General features: G+C 40.5%; 1 protein-coding gene across 1 annotated transcript; it reads right to left on the bottom strand.

Moving 5' to 3' along the window:
- Positions 1 to 248: 248 nt before the first annotated feature.
- AGXT (alanine--glyoxylate aminotransferase) lies at positions 249 to 21,668 on the bottom strand. The gene is made up of 11 exons (XM_070753079.1): positions 21,008 to 21,668; positions 17,972 to 18,164; positions 16,577 to 16,641; positions 16,301 to 16,401; positions 12,024 to 12,094; positions 8,462 to 8,546; positions 5,368 to 5,463; positions 4,323 to 4,392; positions 2,292 to 2,387; positions 1,056 to 1,184; positions 249 to 561 (listed from the first exon to the last, which is right to left on the bottom strand). The coding sequence occupies exons 1-11, from the start codon at positions 21,254 to 21,256 to the stop codon at positions 454 to 456; spliced, it is 1,263 nt and encodes a 420-aa protein (XP_070609180.1). The 5' UTR covers positions 21,257 to 21,668; the 3' UTR covers positions 249 to 453.
- Positions 21,669 to 22,913: the final 1,245 nt, after the last annotated feature.

The following is a 22,913-nucleotide window of genomic DNA, read 5'->3' as shown; positions in this document are numbered from 1 at the left end:
TTGTAACTTTACAGCTGAAAGAAGTGTATATCAGTATTGTATGCACAGTAGTTTCCAGAATTGAATAATTTACTTGAGTTTAAAAGAGTCAGTGTCACAATCAGAAACAGGGAACTATTTTAGGAAAAATAAAAGTTGACATAGATGCACCTGCGTGCTATGCAAAGTGTCTTTGATGTAAGCATTAGCTACTTTGCACAAGACTATAATTCGGTGAAGAAATGCAAAAGGAATGACAGCAAGCCAAATCCCACGTAGTAGTTTATATATACTTTGATTATATTAGTGAGTAAAAATTAATTGAAATGAAAACATTTTATCCTTGTGTAAAATGTAAGCTGTAGCTACATACGTTTTTTGAGTTATACAGTGAAGAAACTTGTGCAAAAAGCCTCTCCAGTACTTTGGTTAATTATCTGTGCTCTGTTGAAAAATGAGAAAATAGAAAAGGAGTCAGAGTTTGTTCTTGAGACAGTGCTGGAGGGCCTCTCCCATAGCATGGAGGACTCTGTCAACATTGGGTTTAGTGGAGTTGTAGCCCATCAGTCCAATGCGAAGAACCTGGTGGAAAAAAAACATTTAAGTAAGTGTTTTGTGACTAGAAAACTCCAGCGAATTTCCCCCTTAATTTTACCTGTACACTGGAATATCTGTCTGTCTGTCTAAATATCTAAATAAATATCTAAATATGCACAAACATGTACACACACACACACACACATCAAAGTACTAAATGCAGGTATTAACACACTGTTTCATACAGACTAATGCTTATTAGATAGTTTATTATTAGATAATCCTCTGAGACTTATTTTTTACTTCACAGAGAAATGGTTTCAGGTAATATGCTTTTATGTTTTTCATTGTTTACAGAGAAAACCTCAACATCAGAAAGGTGGCTATATTCTAAAGAACATGCCAGTTTTTCACAGACCCTGCCATTAATGTTAAATATTTGGACTATATAATTTATAACTAATAGTTCAATCTGTTTAATAAATCCTTTATAAAACATTATTCTTCAAGAACCAGGCAGTCACATCTGTTTCATTTACCTTGCCTGCTGAAGGACCCAGGCCTCCAGACACCTCAATCTCATGATTTTTCATAATATACTCAGTTATTTCTTTCCAGTCGTATCCCTCAGGCACAAAGACAGTGTTAACTGTTGGAAGTCTTGCATCCTTAGAAAAGAAAGAGCAAAAGAGCCTTTCAGGTAGTTTGGATATTTGAAAGACACTTCATCTCCATAATTTAAAAGAAATTATCAATAATATTAAAAGTAAATTTATTCTTTGCTTGTGTCTTTCCCACACTCATTTTTGAGAAGCTTCTGAGCAAAAATAATTATCTATTGAATGGGTAAATTCAGAAAATTGCATATATTTATACACTTTTGGATCAGATTTTGTCACCATACAAAAAATTATTTTCAAGATCTGAAAGAATAAGTGCTCATACCTCCAGGATGATCTATCGCTCTGACTTAAAGTCTAGAAATACCTAGGTTTTTTCCTAGTCTATGTAAACAAGTGTGGGTAGAAACAATATTGAAGGCAAGGAGTTGCCATATTTTTCAGAGTATAAGACACACCTTAGTTTTTTGGGAGGAAAATAGGGAAAAGAATCTGCTTACCAGATGTTCATGTTAGTCTGGTCAGCTTCAGCACATTATTTTATCCCCTGCTTAAAAAAAATCTTATTCAGAGAGAGTAACAATGAAAGAGCTTGCAAGCCGGTAAGAGCTAGGAAAATCATTAGCACCTGATTAGGGCTGGAAAGAAACATTCGGAGCAAGTAGAGCAATAAAAAAAACTGCAAAGACGGTTTGGAAAACATTCTTGACAGAGAGTAACAATGAAAGAGCTTGCAAGCCAGTAAGAGCTGGGAACATTGTTAGCACCAGGCTGGAAGAAACATTTGGAGCAAGTTAGAGCAATGAAAAAAACCCTGCAAAGACCTGCGGCTTGGAAAACATTCTTTGCAAAGAGTAACAATGAAAGAAACTGCAAGATAAGAGCTGGGAAGATCATTAGCACCTAGGCAGGGCTGGGGGAAAAAGTTTCAGAGTATAATTTTCAGCCTCTTAGGGAGGAAAAAGGTGGGTCTTATACTCTGAAAAAAATGGTAATCCTGATTCCCATTTTTTATTCTTGTCTTTGTAGCAATCAATACTGTATTTCCTATTTGCTCAGTTATCCAAATTTACCCTAAACAGTCTCCCATATAAACCTTGCTAATGAGTAATTTGTTTGATCCATATTCTACATTCATGGTAATTTCATTCTTACTGGTTCTTCCACAAAGAGTTTGAGACCTAACTTCTGCAGTCCTGCACAAAGATAGAGGCTATTTTCTTTATGAAGATTCCAGGAGGTCTCTAGTCCCTGTGTAGAAAATGAAAATATTTATTTTCCTTTATATACAAAAATAATAATAAAAGTTTTAAGAAACCTGCAAATATATGTTATGCATTTTGTTCAGTTAAACCTCTAATCTTAGGGATGTGATGGACATAATTTTGCCTGGAATCTTGTGTCACAAGCCATCATTGGTAGTTCTAGCCATTTTGTCTTCTATTGGCTCTGTCTTACTTAACTGCCTTATATTTTTCCTCAGCATTAGGAGCTTGCCTTCTTTTGCCTGTGTCCAGAATATTTAAGTTTTAACTATACAGTAGTACCTCTAGATACGAGTTTAATTTGTTCCAGAAGGGAGCTTGTATGTCGAACAACTCGTATCTGGAACAAATGGCTTTAGACTTTGTTTTTCCCCTCCGAGATAACCAGAAGCAAGGATTCTTGCGCCACCTAGTGGACGCTCGGCTCATATCCCGAATTTGAGCTCAGGTCTGGAACAGAAATGTCTCTCCCCTCATGGCTCGTAACTTGGAATACTCGCATGTGGAGCAGCTCGTATCTAGAGGTACTACTGTATTACTGATGCTTCCAATGACAATTTGATTTTATTTCATCCAGTATTGAATGAAGAGTTCTTGATGCAGTCTCCACTAGCAGAATTCAAAGATGTCCATTTTCTTTCAGAACCACATGTTATGCCTTGGAAAACAGCCTTGCTAACACATTTTTGCAAAAAAAATGCAAGCACTTCTGGTCAAATTCTATAGGTGAACAATAGGTAAAACAGCCTCTATAGTACAGAGTTAAGAATAACATCTTTCTACATGTATTTGAATACATAATATTTATGTACTATTGTTTACAAACTCAAAATACCCATTCACTCATACTTGCTGGTAGTAAAAATTTGACAGAAATAACAGCTTCTAAGGATTTGCAGCATTTCCACACCTGTCCTGATGAACCATAACTGACCCTAAATGTTTACAACAGAAATATAGTGGTGCTTCTACTTACAAACTTAATTCGTTCCGTGACCAGGTTCTTAAGTAGAAAGGTTTGTACGAAAAAGCAATTTTCCCCATAGGAATCAATGTAAAAGCAAATAATGTGTGTGATTGGGGAACCCAGAGGGAGGGTGGAAGCCCTGTTTTCTCCCAGGAGATTCCTAAAGAGGCCCCATTGAGGCTTCTTTCAGCCTTTTCCGGCCCCTGTTTCCTTCTGGGAGATTCCTAGAAAGGCCCCGCCTTTTCCGGCCCTATTGCCTCCCAGGAGATTCCTAGAGAGGCCCCACAGAAGCTTCTCCCTGCCTTTTCCAGTTACAGTTTTGGAGGCTCAGGTTTGTAAGTGGAAAGGGGTTCTTAAGAAGAGGCAAAAAAATCTTGAACACCCGGTTCTTATCTAGAAAAGTTAGTAAGTAGAGGCGTTCTTAGGTAGAGGTACCACTGTAGATTCTATTTAACAAGGCATTATCTAATATAACCACCATATTCTGATACTATAGCTTCTGGGTGTTAGTTCAAGATTTTCAGAGACTCCAACTCAACCGACATCAGGGATGTGAACTGGTATCATTTGCATATTTATGATACCAAATCCTGAATCAATTGATAACCTATTCCAGCATTTTCATATTGCTTTGGCATCCTTCAGTCTTGAAAGACCATAGTATCATGCTCTGGATTCCCCAGAGCATGAAGCCTGGGTAGGTTATATAAGTTTCATATAGATGTTAAATAATATGAAGGAAATGACCAAACACTGAGGAATCCTACATTGGAACTCCCAAAGGGCTTGGTCACTGTGTCTTCTGTAACCACCAGCTTGAACTACCTACTTAAGTGGATTTAAGTATGTTGCTGATGTATAATATAATACCAATGCATATGTGCATATAAAACAGTAAAATTTTCTTTTTTTCATACATGCTATTTTTAATATAGAGTGCCTGCAGCAACTGACCTTTTCTGCAAAAATTGCCAAAGCTTCTCGCAAGCAGAAGAATGTGCTAATAGGTGCAGTATGATGATATCTAAAAAAAACCCAGCATATAATACATTTAGCTTATATAGAAACATATGAACAAATTCTAGCTATAATTTTTCTGCAGCCTTTTAAAATTTTAAGACAAGATCAGAAATGACAGTAAAACAATCTAAGTCAATTAAATGTGTAAAGTCACAGCTAAATTGATATTTCCTTCTTTATTGGTGATATTTTTTTCTCATTAGATTTATATTCTGCCTCTTCTTGAAAATTCACATAGCACTCTTCTATTTTTCCCACAGCAATTGCTCTTTAAAGAAAGTTGAATTGCTTGATCAAAATTCAGCTTCTGTACAGAGCTGCTACAGCCCCAGGAAGACTCCCAAGAATCATAATTTAAGAATTAAAAATGTAAAGCTGAGTCATGCTACTTGCATACTTTCAAGGCAGAACAATAAGGGAATGAGAAGAAAGGCAGGCCTGGGATCAAAACATTTGATCGTTTAGCTGTACAAAGTCATTTCCTGCATTCTCACATATATACAGGTAGTCCTTGATTTATGATCACAACTGAGCCTAAAATTTATGTTAAGGGAGACATTTGTTAAGTGAGTTTTATCCCATTTTACAACCTTTCTTGCCTCCGTTAAGTGAATCTGGCTTCCCCATTGGCTTTGCTTGCCAGAAGGTTGCAAAAGGTAATCACATGACCTTGGGGCACAACAATAGTCATAAATATGAATCAGTTGCCAAGCATCTGAATTTTGATCACATGATCATGGGAAAGCCACAAAGGTGATAACTCAAAAAATGGTCATAAATCACTTTTTTCAGTGCCATTGTAACTTTGAATGATCAATCACTAAACAAACCATTGTAAGTCAAGGACTTACTAATCAAAATGCTAGTATTGTTTAACATTTTCTCATTTGGCAACATAATATGAATTCTCAGACCAGTTCCAGGAAACAAGAAAGGCATTTTCTCAAGAGCAAAGTAGAAGAGCTGTATAAATGCTCACTTTCTTGGATTACCATCACAGCCCCAGTATGTAGCTAGCTCTTCCACATCCAGGTAAAAGGAAGTTGGCTTTGTCTTCCGAGTATGAATCTTCTTTCTGGAAAGAAGAACATTTTTAATTAGCACTTCAGGAAATTCACCCTCAAAATGTGTTGTGGTTAGCTCTGGCCCAGCTCCTGCCCCAAGGACTGTGGATGTGGGGGAGACATCCACATGCTGCAGGCCTGTTTTGCCCCCGGTGGAATCTGCTGATGAAGGCTCCTCTGACCAAGAAGACATGAGTGACAGGGAGGAGGAGAGTGTGGCAGACAGCTCAGAAGGAGATCAATTATCTAGCTCCTCCTTGGATTCAGAACAGAAGTTAATGATACAGCCACGCAGGCGGAGAGCGATGCATAGGCAACAACAACTGAGAGATTATTATCAAAGAAAACGAGGCCACCTATGGTTGGGTGGGGCTGTGGTCATTAGTGAGGCTGCTATAAATAGCAGCCTGTGGGTTTGGCCATTGTGGAGGATTATCTGATCATTGTGTTTCGTGACTGCTTTACTGACTTTGACCTTTTGTGTGCTGATTTTTCCCCGCTTTGAAACTAAACCAGAGCAAAGTGTGTTTCACTTTGTGAAAGAAGAAGGACTGAATTGCCTCACAGCTGCGAGATAAGTATCACAGAACTGATAAGGGACTTGTACAAATTACCAGTTTGTTTGGAGACGAGTGCTCTTTGCTATACCAAAAGAGGGCTTAGGTTAAGTGAATTTTCATTATAAAGAACATTGTTTTGAATTTTCAAACGTGTGTGTGTCTGAAATTTGTACCTGTGAATTTTTGGGAGAAGTCTACCAGAGAGCCCGACAGAACAAAATGGAGCCAATGTCTATCATTTATTTTTAAAATGGTTCATAGTATATTCTCTGTGCTGAGTGGCATGGTGGCCTAATGATGAAGATGCTTGCCTTCTGCTTGGAAGTTTAAGAGTTCAATCCTAGGTAGTGGCAGATGTTTATCTCCTAGGACGCAAAGAAAAAATATCTGCTGCAAACTCTGCATGGGGACTTTGGGCCAGTCACTATTTCTCAGCCCATGCCACATCCAAGGGTTGCAGTTGTGGGGGAAATAGAAGGAGAAAGGTTTCTCGGATGGGTTTGTAACTTTCAGTTATTTCTAAAAGTAATAAAAGTGGAATACAAATAAAACAATTTCTTGGGTAGTCCTTGGTACTGCTGTTAATTCAGGAAGCAAAAGCTGTCTGAATATTTAAAAATGAATGAATATATTTTGTTCTACATCTATATGTTATGTGTGTACTTGTATGTATTTTGAGTTTAGATAATACACTTTCCCAGGATGGTTTGAAGCATAGTAATACAGCGGTACTTCTACTTACAAACGCCTCTACTTACAAACTTTTCTAGATAAGAACCAGGTGTTGAAGATTTTTTTGCCTCTTCTCAAGAACCATTTTCCACTTACAAAACCAACCTCCGAAACTGTAACCGGAAAAGGCAGGGAGAAGCCTCCATAGGGGCATCTCTATGAATCTCTTGGGAGGAAACAGGGCCGGAAAAAGCGGGGAGAAGCCTCCGTGGGGAATCTCTAGGAATCTCCTGAGAGGAAACAGGGCCTCCTCCCTGTGGCTTCCCCAATCACATGCATTATTTGCTTTTACATTGATTCCTATGGGGAAAATTGCTTCTTACAACTTTTCTACTTAATAACCTGGTCATGGAACGAGTTAAGTTCGTAATTAGAGATACCACTGTATTATTCAGTGGAAGCAACCATTGAGGTTAAAGTCAGAAATTGTAGACCTCCCTGTAATGGCTAAAATGTGTAACGGTCTTGGAAACAATCTGTGCAATCAAATAGCAGAATATGCCTACTATATCTCCTGAGATTGTCAGATATAATATTTTGTGTACTGAGCTACTTCATTAATTGCAATTGGTAAAATACTTGTGTACAGTTTATAAAAACACATGAGATTTAGATACTAAGACTAATGATTTTACCATTGTTTCCTTCTGGGGTTAAGAGACTCATTGTCTCTTAGTGTGTAGCCTGATGCCATAAACCAATCATACCCAACCCCTGTGCCGCGGACTACTAGCTGTTGCTTATTTGAAATTGGGCCATGTAAGTGACTGGCTGGAGTGGGTGCATGCACATGCACAACTTATCTTGTGTGGCAAGCCAGCAGCATTCGAGCGAGTGCCTGTCAGCCCGCCATTCACACAAAGGTTGGATACAGGTGCCAGCCTGCCACTCACATGGCCCAGTTCCCACCCACCCACCTGCCAGCCTGCCATGTTGCAAAGGTTGGGAACCGTTGCCTTAAATCACTACACAAAACTAGTTCTTTTTTCCCAATAGGTTCTGTGTTGCAATAAGGGATTCTGTTGTAGCATCATGCTTGTAGAATAGGTTGGACATGTTGCTGAGGAAGCTGCTATTATCTTTTATTTTTGTATTAAGGTTTGAGGAAGTTTTCTCTAGCTTTCTGCATGGTGCCATCTTCCAGATACGTTCAGTTAGAAACATAGAAACATAGAAGACTGACGGCAGAAAAAGACCTCATGGTCCATCTAGTCTGCCCTTATACTATTTCCTGTGTTTTATCTTAGGATGGATATATGTTTACTTGCTTTTCCTACTGCCCGACCACACTGCTCACCCATTTTGAGACTGTCAGAAATCACTACCCCTAAATCCTTCTCTTCTGAAGTTTTTGCTAACACAGAACTGCCAATGCAATATTCAGATTGAGGATTCCTTTTCCCCAAGTGCATTATTTTACATTTGGAAACATTAAACTGCAGTTTCCATTGCTTTGACCATTTATCTAGTAAAGCTAAATCATTTACCATATTACAGACCCCTCCAGGAATATCAACCCTATTGCACACTTTAGAGTCATCGGCAAATAGGCAAACCTTCCCTAAAGTTCTGGCAATTGTGTTTTTAATATATTTTTGTGCTCAATGGATATCAAAAAAATAGATATGTTCTTGTTTCTCTTATTTAGTACAGAATATCTTGTCCCAGAAAGATACAGCACTTGAAAATCAAATATCCCATAGACAAATCTCCTTACCTGGCTCTGTTGCTGAACGAAATGGGAGAAGCACCAGGTGGTGCACTTAAAACTTTCTGGGAGCCAGAATACAGAATGTCAATACCTGAGCATTTAATAAGAAAATTTGTTAGGAGTGTCTTCATTTAAATCACTATTATTAATACAGGAAATAGATTTACTACAAAAACCCTTAGGTTTTTACTTTCTACTTTCTTCTGCCTCTACCAGCATTTTGTAGGATAGTAGCTAATTTCAGACTTCAAGGTGAAATTGATTCATCGGAATGGTGTATTCATTTTATGTACAGTATTATGTGGCATGCACTACAGCACAAATTGGTTTAGCTATCCCATCTTTCTTTAAAAGGTCTAGGAGCACTTTAAATAAATTACATAATCCCCCAGATTCTGTGGGGAAGGGCTCTTACTGGTCCCTGTATGGTAATTCTCAATATGTTATCCCCAACCTGATAATCCTGTGTAGTATATTCAATAGCCATTTCCATCAATCTAGCTAGCATTTCTTTAACCATATGTTTCCTTCACTCCTAGTGAATGACCATCTTGGGGTTACCTGAACATTAGTTTCAGATTTACTGAGTTTTAGATTTACTTATCACACTCTGCAGGGTATGTGTTGTGGTTAGCTCTGGCCCAGCTCCTGCCCCAAGCAATGTGGAGGTGGATGTGGGGGAGACATCCACATGCCACAGGCTTGTTTTGCTTCCAGTAGAATCTGTCTCCTCTGACCAAGGAAGTGTGAGTGACAGGGAAGAGGGGAGTTTGGCAGACAGCCCAGGAGGAGATCAATCATCTGTATCATCCCTGTATTCTGAACAAGAATTAATGACACATCCACGCATGCGTAGAGTGATGCATAGAAGACAACAACTGAAGGATTATTACAAGAGAAAATGAGGCCACCGGTGGTTGGGTGGGGCTGCTGTAATTAGTGCTACAGATAAAAGTGCAGCCTGGTGTGTTAGCCTCATGGCAGTTTATCTGATTCATTGTTTCGTCAAGATCGTGGTTTTTTGCTGTTCAGGATTGTGTGCATGGACTCTCTGGACTTTAGAATTGGACTCAATTTCCCAGTTATTGGGTGAGAAATTGGATTGCATTTCACCTGTGCCTTGTGTGTACCAGAAAATCCCTTTGACATTTAAAAAGGGAGCTGTTTCTGTTTTTCTGTTTATAAAAACTTTTGGGTTTTCCTTTTATCATGTGGTGTGTGTCTTCCTGGACTAATTACCCTGTAATTACAGGCAGTTGAAACACACCAACAGAACAGTATGCCTGAGAAAAATCTGTATTTTGACCTAGGCAACATTTTTGTTAGATTTATGTCCTGCCTCAAAAAGTTCAAGGGGATATTTCTTCATTTGATCTCTTTGAAACAAATTGGCAGGAGGGGGATTGACTGCTCAGAAGTTGCTCATTAGCTAATCATAGACTTGTCTCTAGATCTTCCTAGTTCTAGTCCAATACTTTAATAACTACATTACAGTGATCCCTCGGTTAGCGCGGGGGTTACGTTCCAAGACCTCCCGCGCTAACCGATTTCCGCGTTATACTGGATGCGGAAGTAAAAACACCATCTGCGCATGCGCGCCCTTTGTTCCATGGCCGCACATGCGCAGAAGGTGGAGCGACACAAGTTCGGAGGCTGGCAATGCAATGGTGATTTTTCCGGGCTCCTCGCCGCTACCCACAGGGCAGCGCTGGCGGCAATGGCAATGGCAACCCTCCCTCCTTCCCTTCTCTCCCTCCCTCCTTCCTTCCCTCCTTCCCTTCTCTCCCTCCCTCCTTCCCTCCTTCCTTCCTCTCACCGGCTTTCTTGGGGCAGCGCTGGCGGCAATGGCAATGGCAACCCTCCCTCCTTCCCTTCTCTCCCTCCCTCCTTCCTTCCCTCCTTCCCTTCTCTCACTCCCTCCTTCCTTCCCTTCTCTCCTTCCCTCCCTCCCTCCTTCCCTCCTTCCCTTCTCTCCCTCCCTTCTCTCCCTCCCTTCTCTCCCTCCTTTCTCAAAAAGCACTTAAACTGTAACTGTACTGTACTTTAATTGTGAGTATCCTCCTGGTCTTTTTAGCGTCGCCGCCTCCACTCCGTGTGCAACGTTTAGGAGGCATCTTCCAACAAGTCTGAACAAGTTCCAACAGTTGCAAAGCTTTTTTTTGCGTTTGCAACGATTGGTCGAGATTTTGGCCAATCAGCAATCAGTATGATGTCATCGGGCGGGAAAAACCGTGGTGTAGGAAAAAAAACGCGGACTTATTTTTTAATTAATATTTTTTGAAAAACCGCGTTGCAGCGTTTCGCGCTAATCGAGAACGCGCAAATCGAGGGATCACTGTATAGTGATTGCAGGCAGGGGTCGGTTCTAATGTACCTTGCTGTCAGTTCACTTCCCCCCATGATGCATAGCCCCACCTCGGGGGGGTGCATGTGCAAATTTAGAAAAAGCCAACCGCCTCCCCCACCCCAAAAGCTGAAAACAAGATGGCAATCACATGTACATGCCCGAAACTCAGCTTCTCTGCATGTGCAGAAGGAAAAAAAAACAGAAAAAAAATCCAAACAAAATTAAAAAAAAAAAAAAAGATGGTGGCACCCACAAACCGACATTGACTGAACCAGTTCCATGATATCATCGTGACATCACCAGCAAGTCAGTACTGGTTCAAGTGTACCAGTCCGAACCGTGAGGAGTCTTGTCTGGTAGCAGGAAAGTGCCTTATGGAACACATAGTAACAGTGGGACTTCCTCATGAAGTGGGCATCTTTCTCACGAAGTGGGGTTATTTGCCTTGTTAAGCGGTGACTCCCCAATTAGAGCACAGGACTGGTTGGGAAATGGAAGAGCTTTGGAACTAGTTTGGGATCTTCATGGATTTTCATATACCATGGCTATAATTTAAAATACAATTAATTTCCTTTGAAACTCTTTGCTAGTATTACTGTGCAATTTAAAAAGTTCATGCCCAAAATATATTGACCTTTAAAGCCCTACATGGCATTGGGCCAGAATACTTCCGGAATCGCCTTCTACCGCACGAATCCCAGCGGCCGATAAGGTCCCACAGAGTTGGCCTTCTCCGGGTCCCGTCAACCAAACAATGTCGTTTGGCGGGCCCCAGGGGAAGAGCCTTCTCTGTGGTGGCCCCGGCCCTCTGGAATCAACTCCCCCCAGAGATTAGAACGGCCCCCACCCTCCTTGTCTTTCGCAAACTACTCAAGACCTATCTTTGTCACCAGGCATGGGGGAGTTAAGATATTCCTTCCCCTAGGCTATTACAAGTTATGCATGGTATGTTTGTGTGTATGTTTGGTTAGCTGTTTTATTAAATTGGATTGTTAAATGTTGTTTTTATCATTGTTGTTAGCCGCCCCGAGTCTGCGGAGAGGGGCGGCATACAAATCCAATAAATAAATAAATAAATAATAAATAAATAAATAAATATTTTGAGTAAATTCACATTTATCTTCTAGTGTGAACTTTCACTAAAAATCTGATTAAGAACTTCAGAAATAAAATTTTACACTTTAAAAAAACCTCAGAAATAGATTGTTGTATATTGCTCACCTTGCTCGTCCATAAGTATTGGAGTGCCACCTAATGATGCCACAGCATCTACCAGTAGTAAGCAATTATATCTAAAATGATGAAAGAATATATCAGGGATCAAGTATTTTTTTGAAAGTGGGCAATATCCTGTTCCATTTTTTTAAATGAAATTTTTCCATGTTTTTAAAAATAAAAGTTCAAAAACTTGTAAGTGAATACAGATCTGATAGAACTTCAGCCATTTTAATTGGAAAAAATCAAAACATTAATTTTTAAACATTTGGATCAATAGAGGCCACCTACTGAAACTGTAAGGATCCATTTTGGTGATCTATAAATAACTATCACTGACTTTTAAATAAAAATTGGAAGAATTCAAATGATATGTTTCGCATATATCCTTTGGATGTGCTTCATAATTAAATATTGGAAAACTGTTAAACTTTTGTCTCTTGAGCAATGTTGGCTGGAAGGGTTGGGGGGTGGCGCATTGACTGAAAGTCACTTTCCGAGGATTATAAGACTTCGATTTTCTTCCTGCATACAGTTGAGCAACTTCAAGAAGTAGACTTCTAACTGAGTAGATTCATTTTGTAGCCAAGAAAAAAAGGAGGAGAAAATGAAGAATTCTCCAAATCTATCTTTCCTCATCATAGCTTGCCTGTTTGTTGTAGCTTTTGTAATTAAAAGTAAAACTCTTCTTATTTCTATGTACCTGAGACGATCTTGTAAAAATGAAATTTTGTCCATTTATCATTTTGTTTACCTCCTAGACCTTTCTAATGCCACAACCCCTTAATACAGTTCCTCATGTTGTGGTGGCCCCCAACCATAAGTCTAGTACCATTTCTCCCAACAGAGCTTTAAGATGATTGGCAGGAAGATCAGAGGGACAACCCCACTGTAAATGCCTGATTGGTCAGATTGTAAAAGGCACGAGAATAGCTTTAGTTCCTAACACCATGGGAAATTTGTCTTTTCCCATGGTTTTAGGTGACTCCTGTGAAACGGTTGTTCCACCCCCAAAGGGGTCCCGACCCCCAGAGTGAGAACCACTGTCCTAGACCTAGATGTTTTTCAGTAATATTTTGGTAATGAAATGTCTTCCAAAAATCTGACCATGATCTCATTTGGTGCATGTTTGCATTATCTATTCTGCACATTAATATATACACTGCTCTGTGCATTATTGTTTCTTTGGCTCATCTTTTTTTACTATCATTTTGCTATTTTACTCACTAAACTGCAAGCTACCTTGAAGTAGCCTACAAACAGGGGTGGTATTCACTTACTTTCCCTACCAGTTCACACATGTGAGTGCGTGCACAGCTGCGCATGTACAAAGCCTTCTGCGCAAGCACACAGTGTCAAAAACATGACGTGCTTACATCCAGGTGGGTGGGTGGGTCACCCATAGTCAGCGATACCAGTTCTCCCAATCTGAATACCACCACTGCAGTGAAGGGCTACAGATTTTTTTTACTACCGTGCTGTGGGTGTAGCTTATTGTGTGAGTGTGGTTTGCCAGTCATGTGACCAGGTGGTGGGAGTGGCTTGACCATGTGACTGGGAAGTAGCTTAAAGATCATGTGACTAGCTTAAAGGTGGCCAACTTGACATAACTCATGTCAAGGGTTTGGGTTAGGGTTAGGGTGCCTGGCCTCTTTTTGCCTCAAAAAGATACAATTTCCTTATCTATTTACTATTACTAAACATCCAAAATATACTATTTAATTCTATGTATATATGTCATATGTGTACATACGTATTACAGACAGGCATGCAAAAATATACATTATCTATTATATAAACCAGCGTTTCCCAACCGGTGTGCCGCGGCACAGTAGTGTGCCGCGAGACATGGCCAGGTGTGCCGCGAGAAGCTCCAGCTGGGCGGGGCGCTGCCGGCGCCCCTGCCTGAGTGTCGTCCTGTGGATGGTCTTGGGCTTTACAGTCGCTTCCTCGTTCCCTCTCCTCCCACCGCCTGTGTCTCCCGCCGTCGCCTCCCACCAAGCCGTCGCCCGTTGCCGTGGGTTCCTCGAGTGGGAGCTGCCGCTTCCCTCCGTCCAGCTCAGCCACACTGCCGTAGAAAGCACAGAGGTTATTGCCACCGCTTCTGCCTCCACTCAGGGAGCCACCGTGGTCACCGCGCCTTTTCCTCTTGCTCAGCTCAACCACGATGGCTCCCTGAGTGGAGGCAGAGGCGGCGGCAATAACCTCTGGGCGGAGGGGAAGCGCTGACGGGCTCTCCTCCTTCCCCACCCCCGCGCTTCTCTCCCGCCCTGGCTTTTGCTTCGCCCCATGATTTCCCCGCAATTTCATCCAGGCCACCTCTTGCCTCCTTTTGAACTGCGGGGAAATCATGGGGCGAAGCAAAAGCCAGGGCGGGAGAGAAGCGCGGGGGTGGAGAAGGAGGAGAGCCCGTCAGCGCTTCCCCTCCGCCAAGCTGCCTGCTTGTCCTCGCGCCTCGTTGCTACCTCCTGCCTTTTTCCAGGGGCCTTTGGAAGGTACCCAGGGAAGGGGGGGGGATTGGGGGTGGCTGCAGCGGCTTCTCGTCCTCCTCATCGGGCTGCTAACGCCCGCCCGGCCCCTCTTGCATGCAGATCCTTCACCGAGCGCTTTTTTCTTCTCACAGCTGAGGCAGGATTTGGAATGTCGTGTGTGTGTGCGTGCGGGCTCCGCATCCCCCTGCCACCCGGAACATTTAAAATAAGAAAAACCTTCGCCGGCCTCCGCAGAGAAGAAAGGAAGAGAGAGAAAGAGAGAGAGAGAAAGAGAGACATAGCAAGAGAGGCAGAGAGAGAGAGAGAAAGAGAGAGAAAGAAAGAGAGCTAGCAAGAGAGAGAGAAAGAGAGACAGAGAAAGAGAAAGAGAGACAGAGAGAGAGAGAAAGAGAGACAGAGAGAGAGAGAAAGAGATAGCAAGAGAGAGAGAAAGAGAGAGAGAGAGAAAAAAGAGAGAGAATGAAAGAGAGATAGCAAGAGAGGCAGAGAGAGCAAGGGAGAGAGAAAGACATATAGGGAGGAAAGGAGGGAGAAAGAGAGCAAAAGAGAGAGGAAGAAAGAAAGAGGGATGGAGAAAGAGAAAGAAGGGAAGGAAGGGAGAGAAAGAGTGAGGGAGAAATAGAGCGAAATGGAGGAAGATTTTTTTTTGTCAAAACTTTTCTTTAGGGCCCCCCCCCCCCGTTCAGTGTTCCCCAGGATTTTGAAAATTTGAATAATGTGCCGCGGCTCAAAAAAGGTTGGGAAACACTGATATAAACTGTATGTGTATGTACACACATATACACAGAGAGAGAGAGAGAGAGAGAGAGAGAGAGAGCGAGAGAGAGAGAGAGAGAGCGCTCTTTTAAAATTATACACATTCAATCTCATTTACTGCAATAGGAAAAACACCCAGAGCCCAGAAGAGAAAAAAAGAAAAGAAACCCAATGTTTTTCTACCAGTTCTGTGTACCTAACCAATTATTTTCTACCAGTTCTGCGTACCTGACAGTACCCGTAGGAGCCCATCACTGCACCACTGCCTACAAGCTAATCAACATGCATCACTATTATACTCCCTTGTAGTCTAATTTGTAGTATGATTTCTGTTTCCATTTTATTCTCAACGCCAAACATCTAGCTGAAATATTTTTGTTTTGAATGACAATCATATGCAGTATGTTTTCAGCATCTGCCAGAATAATCTCCAACTGTAGCTAGCAGCCGTATTATTTTTGTTCTAAAGCCAATGGGGTTCACTTTCCGTGGCCTGCACTGGTTGCCAATCAGTTTCCGGACACAATTCAAAGTGTTGGTAATGACCTATAAAGCCCTACATGGCATCGGACCAGAATACCTACGGGACTGCCTTCTGCCGCATGAATCCCAGTGGCCGATTAGTTCCCACAGAATTGGCCTTCTCCGGGTCCCGTTGATTAAACAATGTCATCTGACAGGACCCAGGGGAAGAGCCTTCTCTGTGGCGGCCCCGGCCCTCTGGAATCAACTCCCTCCGGAGACTCGAACTTCCCCCACCCTCCTCGCCTTATGCAAGACTCTGAAGACCTATCTATGTCGCCAGGCATGGTATAACCGATGTATCCCCTTTTGGCTAGAAAGATTTATGTGTGGTTATGACTGGGTAGTATTGATTGTATTTAAATGATAATGGGTTTTTAGCTTTAGTTTTAATTATTGGATTTGTACTGCATTGTTTATTGTTGTTGTGAGCCACCCTGAGTCTTTGGAGAGGGGCGGCATACAAATAAATTATTATCATTATCATTATTATTATTTCCTTCTTCCACTGACCTGTGACAGAGGTCTCCCAGGCCATCCAGTGGCTGAGCTACTCCAGTGGATGATTCTCCATGAGTGATGAAAAATAAAAAGGGAGAATGCTGCATCAAGCCCTAAGTGGCACATAAAGAGAAAAAGAAAAAAATCATACAAAGAAAAAAATCAATAGCGTGTTTCTGGTAAGTAGGAAGATGAATTTCTATGGGCTGTCCCTGGTACACCCAAATGGAAGAAATTATGAAATCATTTTAGTAAATAATAGACCTTTGGTACTTGCCCACAACTCACCCTTTCTATTTCTTCTAAAGTAAAATATTCTCCAGGAGCCTTTACCAATTGATGCACTTCAGCTCCTACAGGGATTAAATTATATTAAGCTTAATAATAATGCGGAATTAAAAGCAGAGAAAGAAGCAGCTCTTAAAATTTCAGAAAAATATTAATACAGTACAGTGATACCTTGTCTTACAAACTTAATTGGTTCCGGGACAAGGTTCTTAAGATGAAAAGTTTGTAAGACGAAACAATGTTTTCCATAGGAATCAATGGAAACGCAATTAATGCGTGCAAGCCCAAAATTCAACCCTTTTGCCAGCCGAAGCGCCCGTTTTTGCACTGCTGGGATTCCCCTGATTCTCCCCTCCATGGGAAACCCCACCTATGGACTTCTGTGTTTTTGCAATGCTGCAGGGGAATCCGAGCATCACAAAAACGAGTGCTTCGCTGGCAACGGAAGTCCGAAGGTGGGGTTTCCCATGGAGGGGAGCCTCAGGGAAATCCCAGCAGCGCAAAAATGGATGCTTCGTCCGAAGGCGGGGCATCCCAGCGGCAGCGGTGGGTTTGTAAGGTGAAAATAGTTTGTAAGAAGAGACAAAAAAATCTTAAACCCCGGGTTTGTATCTCGAAAAGTTTGTATGATGAGGCGTTTGTAAGACGAGGTATCACTGTACTTAGGAAAAAATGTAAAGCATATATTTCATATCACATATTGACAAATCCCTTCATTTTATTTGACTCCTCTTTATTAGGAACGGAAAGAAAAGAAATTGTCTAACATCCCTTGAGAAATTCCAAGTTAATGAGGTTGGATTTTCGTGAAAAAAATTTTTTTTTCTTAAACAGCGAGCTTCAGATAGGCGTGCTAATGTGACGAATGAACAGAAAATATTTCTTGGCAAACCTTGCAAACTGATGCTACAATGATTTGGACTGGAAGATTGTATGACTGGTCCAATCTACTAACTGTGTAATTCAGCCTTTGAGATTAAGAACTTGGATTAGATTAGCATTCCTGAGTAACGAGAAGAGACTAATCACTTCACATTTCAGTAGAACAGCACAACCAACTATTTCAGAGTCACCCTTTGCTACAAGTCATATATTAACTTGAATACATAGCACTGGCCTGTCAAAGTCCAGCTAGCCCTTACAACATAAACTATCATTAAACGTGGCGTTGGGGGGGGGGGGAGAAGCATTTAATTATTAAAATGTCTCCGTGGTTCACTGATTATTAAAAAGGCAAAAAGACTTTTTTTTTCTAAATTAAGAAATGCAGCCAATTAGAATCTCAATGAGAGTAAATGATACGCTTCAATAAAAAAGGGAAAAAAATGTTGGTTTACATCTAGCAGTAAAGAAGTTGGCTATTAAATATATAACAAGAGGCTCCCAAGTTCATACCAACTCTGCTTGCGATGTCAGTTGCTCGTTCTCCCCAAATTCCATTCACAGCTACTAAGACGTTGTCTCCCTGTTCCACCAAATTCAGGAAGGCGGCTTCCATTGCACAGTGGCCTGTGCCACTAATAGCCAGCGTGAGAGGGTTCTGCGTCTGGAATATATACTGGATTCCCACCTTGATATCATCCATTATCTGAGAGAGAGAGAAAAAAAGCAATAAGCGTTCCCCCTTTAGGGATAGTTTAATATATTTTCATCAGAGAGCAACATGCATAGGAGAAAATAACTAATATTCTATCAACTAAAAGTTATTTGTTTTAAACATACAGTGATACCTTGTCTTACAAACTTAATTGGTTCCGGGACAAGGTTCTTAAGGTGAAAAGTTTGTAAGACGAAACAATGTTTTCCATAGGAATCAATGGAAAAGCGATTAATGCATGCAAGCCCTTTTGCCAGCCAAAGCACCCGTTTTTGCGCTGCTGGGATTCCCCTGAGGTTCCCCTCCATAGGAAACCCCACCTCTGGACTTCTGTGTTTTTGCGATGCTGCAGGGGAATCCCACCAGGGGAATCCCACCAGCGGAATCCCAGCATCGCAAAAACAAGTGCTTCGCTGTCAACAGAAGTCCGGAGGTGGGGTTTCCCATGGAGAGGAGCCTCAGGGGAATCCCAGCAGCGCAAAAACGGGTGCTTCGCTGGCAACGGAAGTCCGGAGGCGGGGCATCCCAGCGGCAGTGGTGGGTTTGTAAGGTGAAAATAGTTTGTAAGAAGAGGCAAAAAAACCTTAAACCCCGGGTTTGTATCTTGAAAAGTTTGTATGACGAGGCGTTTGTAAGATGAGGTATCACTGTACTTTGCTTTTAAGAAAAAAGTCAGCAAGTAGAAGAAACTGAAAGAATAGAATAGAATTCTTTATTGGCCAAGTGTGATTGGACACACAAGGAATTTGTCTTTGGTGCATATGCTCTCAGTGTACATAAAGGAAAATATACATTTGTCAACAATCATCAGGTACAACACTTAATGATTGTCATAGGGGTCGGATAAGCAATCAGGAAACAATAGAAAGGATACAAGCAGCAAGTTACAGTCATACAGTCATAACAGAGAGAGGTGGGTGATAGGAATGATGAGAAAAAACTGGTAGTAATAGTAGTGCAGACTTAGTAAATAATTTGACAGTGATAAGGGGATTATTTGTTTAGCAGAGTGATTGGCGTTCGGGAAAAAAACTGTTCTTGTGTCTAGTTGTCTTGGTGTGCAGTGCTCTATAGCGACGTTTTGAGGGTAGGAGTTGAAACGGTCTATGTCAGGATATGAGGGGTCAGTAAATATTTTCACAGTCTTCTTTTTGACTCGTGCAGTATACAGGTCCTCAATGGAAGGCAGGTTGGTAGCAATTGTTTTTTTCTGCAGTTCTGATTGTCCTCTGAAGTCTGTGTCGGTCCTGTTGGGTTGCAACACCAAACCAGACAGTTATAGAGGTGCAGATGACAGACTCAATGATTCCTCTGTAGAACTGTATCAGCAGCTCCTTGGGCAGTTTGAGCTTCCTGAGCTGGCGCAGAAAGAACATTCTTTGTTGTGCTTTTTTGATGACGTTTTTGATGTTAGGTGACCATTTTAGTCTTGAGATTTGAAGGTGGTTAAAATGTCTCCGAAATTAATAATCCCACAACAACTTTCTCCAATCTAGTGCCATGTGAATCTTGGAAAAATTGAACCAATATACAGTAGCTTATTTTCTCTCTAAGATTTATATGACCTCCCATCTAAAAACACAACTCTGGTTGGCTTATATCAATTATACCTTGTTTCCTGGAAATTTTGGTAACAGTTATAATTTCCCCCTTTCCCTCTTTATCCTGACAGAACAGATATATTTTATGTTCAGCTGCTTTAAAGCCTAAAATATTCCTTTAAGGTTGGGTTTGTGTGCTCCTGTGTAGCTGCAATGGAAGTGATATGACCTATAATGCAAACATGACTAAGCCATGTTTTACTAATACTGTACACGTTTTTGTAATGTTTATGATTATTGATCAGATTTTTAATTTTTGATCGTTGATCAGATCAGGCATACTGTAGAACAGGGCTCTCCAACTTTGGCAACTTTAAGACTTGTGGACTTCAACTCCCAGAATTCCTCAGCCAGCAAAGCTGCCTCAGCAAAGGTGACTGAGGAATTCTGGGAGTTGAAGTCCTCAAGTCTTAAAGTTGCCAAGGTGGGAGACCCCTTCTGCAGAACAAAGAGGTTGAAAGAATTCTAAAATTGTGCTGATCAATTTCTCTAGACTTGGGCCATCCAGCAACTAGATTCCAGGTTGAGGCTGGAGAAAAAGTGACTAGAAAAGCTGGGATACAGTATAATGATGCAACCAGATGTTAAGCCTTATTCTTCACTCTATTTATTTTCATCAAATAGCCTATTGGTTGTTCTCCTTTTCATAATAAAGCAATCGTTATAAAGGGGTAATGACAAATGTTAGAATTCAAGCAAAGTTGCAATTAATGTTATGGAAGAAGGTGCCTGGTGATTTAGGATTACATAGTTTTAAGGATACGTCAATATGAAACTTATCAACAACACATAATCTATAAAAAGACCATATCCAGATTATCTGAGAGATTGTAGGTTTTTAACTTAAACTGTACAACCCTTCCCAGGCAACAACTGAAAGGGATTATTTTTTTCCACTGACATATGGAAGTATGATTACAAGATCTCAGCACCAGTTTTGGAATCGATTTAAAGAGCTATTTTTCCTGAAGATTTGTAAACTGTTACTCAGAATATCAAAATTTAAAAAATCATATGGGGGTGTTCTCAATAAAGCTCTGAAAAATTAAATATCAAAAATTTCATTTTAAAAACTCCAGCTGTTTCATTTGTCATTAGCTGGTTTTTGGCTAAATCAATTTAATGTTGAGTAAATAAACATTTCTCAGCATGGTATCTCAAGATTACAAAGCCGTGAGTGGAAACTGATGGAAGAATCCTGCTGATCTTAGAAGTTGGAAGTATAGTCCTTACCTGAACGAACTCTTTGTGTAGATGTCCTATGATCTGTCGGCTACCTGCAGACAAGACCCGTGGAGGATAATTGGAAGGCCCAGGTCCTAGTAACAATCTGTTTGGGACGTATAGTGGCTGTAGTAGAGATGCAGGGGGAGGCATCAAATGTCTTTGAGAAGACATGGTAAAGAATCTCTTAGTTACGAACACAGGCAACCGAACACGAGACCAACCTATTGCCTGCTGCACTAGGAATAAACTGCCCATCGCTGACCTTAAATAGAAGGGTTGTTTGAGTCAAGCAAAATAAACAAATCTTAGATAAATGTTGCAGCACTCCCTTTTCTCTCGTCTTCTGAAAAATCTTCCAGTACCTCAATGAGTATTAAGTCTCTTTTGTCCATCAGATTCCTGTTGATATATAAATTCAGTTCTGAAACAAGAACACATGGACAACCTACTTGACCTTCTGTTTTCTAGCCTGAGAATTCTGCACCTGTTAAAAGCTGGAAAGTTAAATATCATGCAAAGATATTTCTGCTTCTGATATTTTTTTGTAGTTCTTTGGGTAACATAGCGAAGCACTTATTCGCCCACCCTAGTTAGACATTGCTTCCTTTACAATCAGTGAAAGGTATAACTAGTGGATCATTCTGCTGTTTCTGACTATGGTTCGAGTCCCTGAACCCAAAATAAATGGAAATTTTAATAATTTTTCCCCTTTGGACTCCTTTAAAGGATCTTCTGTTAATTGTTTGCCAGAAGCAGAAAGTTCAGGTTTAATAAAATATTAACAAATAACTTTGTTTTTTTCTGACCTCAGAAGGATTAGCTTAAGACATTTTTCTGCTTGAGATGAAACAGAAAATATTCTATGTGTAGTCCTCAGTTTACAACCATAGTTGAGCCTTTAAGTCATGACTATTTATAAATTGAGACTGTTACCCAAGCAGAAGATCCCCCCTCTCCACGTCTCTGAAATATTCCAATGGAATTATACTAACCTACCCAGGCTTCATTCTCTGGAGAATCCAGAGCATGAGACCATGGTCTTTCGAGATTGAAGGATGCCAATGCAGTTATAAACTAGGTTATGATGTGACTGGACCCAATTTTATGACCTTTTTGTGGTGGTTGTTAAGCAAACCCAATGTTTGCTATGTGCATTTATGCTAGAAACTGGAAGTAAACACTAGTTGCTGACAACACCTTCCAAAATTGTTGTCACATTGAGCTTGGGTTTATCTGTTCCGGTTTTAAAGTCATATTTTTGATATTTGAGTTTAGTGCTAAGAGATATTGACAGACTCTGTTGCCTCTTAGAACATTATTTGAACTGCCAAAGAGAGCCGGGTTGTGTCAGCTATATTCTACTGTTACCAATGAGTGCATTATAGGTTTAATTGTAAGTAGTTTTGCATGGCTGTTTATCGTTTCTATCTCCAGGCTGGCATAATGCCATGTTGCCTAAACTTCAATAAGCTATTTCTTTTTTTAAAAAATAAATTTTTATTAAATTATATACATATTAAAAAACACAGAAACAGAACATTGTATTATCTATTTGTAAACACAACTGTAAGATGTCTGTTATATGACAGTACAACATATATCCCCTTCCCTCCCCCCCTCCCACACTGTTTTGTTGTAGATTCACGGTCATTCGTATCAGCGTAATTATACACATATTATTAATAGTAATAATATATAATGTATATTTTATTTTATGTACGTTGAGAGCATATGCACCAAGACAAATTCCTTGTGTGTCCAATCACACTTGGCCAATAAAAATTCTATTCTATTCTATTCTATTCTATTCTATTCTAATAATAATACAAGTAAAAAGAATCTATCAGCAAATAAATAAAGTATTGTTCATCTATGTTTGGATTATATTTATATTTTCTTTTGCTTTTTATTT

Source organism: Erythrolamprus reginae, chromosome 5, assembly GCF_031021105.1.
Source record: "Erythrolamprus reginae isolate rEryReg1 chromosome 5, rEryReg1.hap1, whole genome shotgun sequence".
NCBI lineage: Eukaryota > Metazoa > Chordata > Lepidosauria > Squamata > Dipsadidae > Erythrolamprus > Erythrolamprus reginae.
The sequence above is the reverse complement of the archived record's forward strand: the minus strand, read 5'-3'. Positions and strand labels throughout refer to the sequence as shown.

Coding starts and splice junctions, on each gene's coding strand:
- AGXT (XM_070753079.1), bottom strand. CDS start 21,256: ATGGGCAGTTTATTCCTAGTGCAGCAGGCAATAGGTTGGTCTCGTGTT. Junction 18,165..21,007: donor TACACAAAGAGTTCGTTCAG/GTAAGGACTATA, acceptor TCTCTCTCTCAG/ATAATGGATGATATCAAGGT. Junction 16,402..16,576: donor CTTTAGAAGAAATAGAAAGG/GTGAGTTGTGGG, acceptor TGTGCCACTTAG/GGCTTGATGCAGCATTCTCC.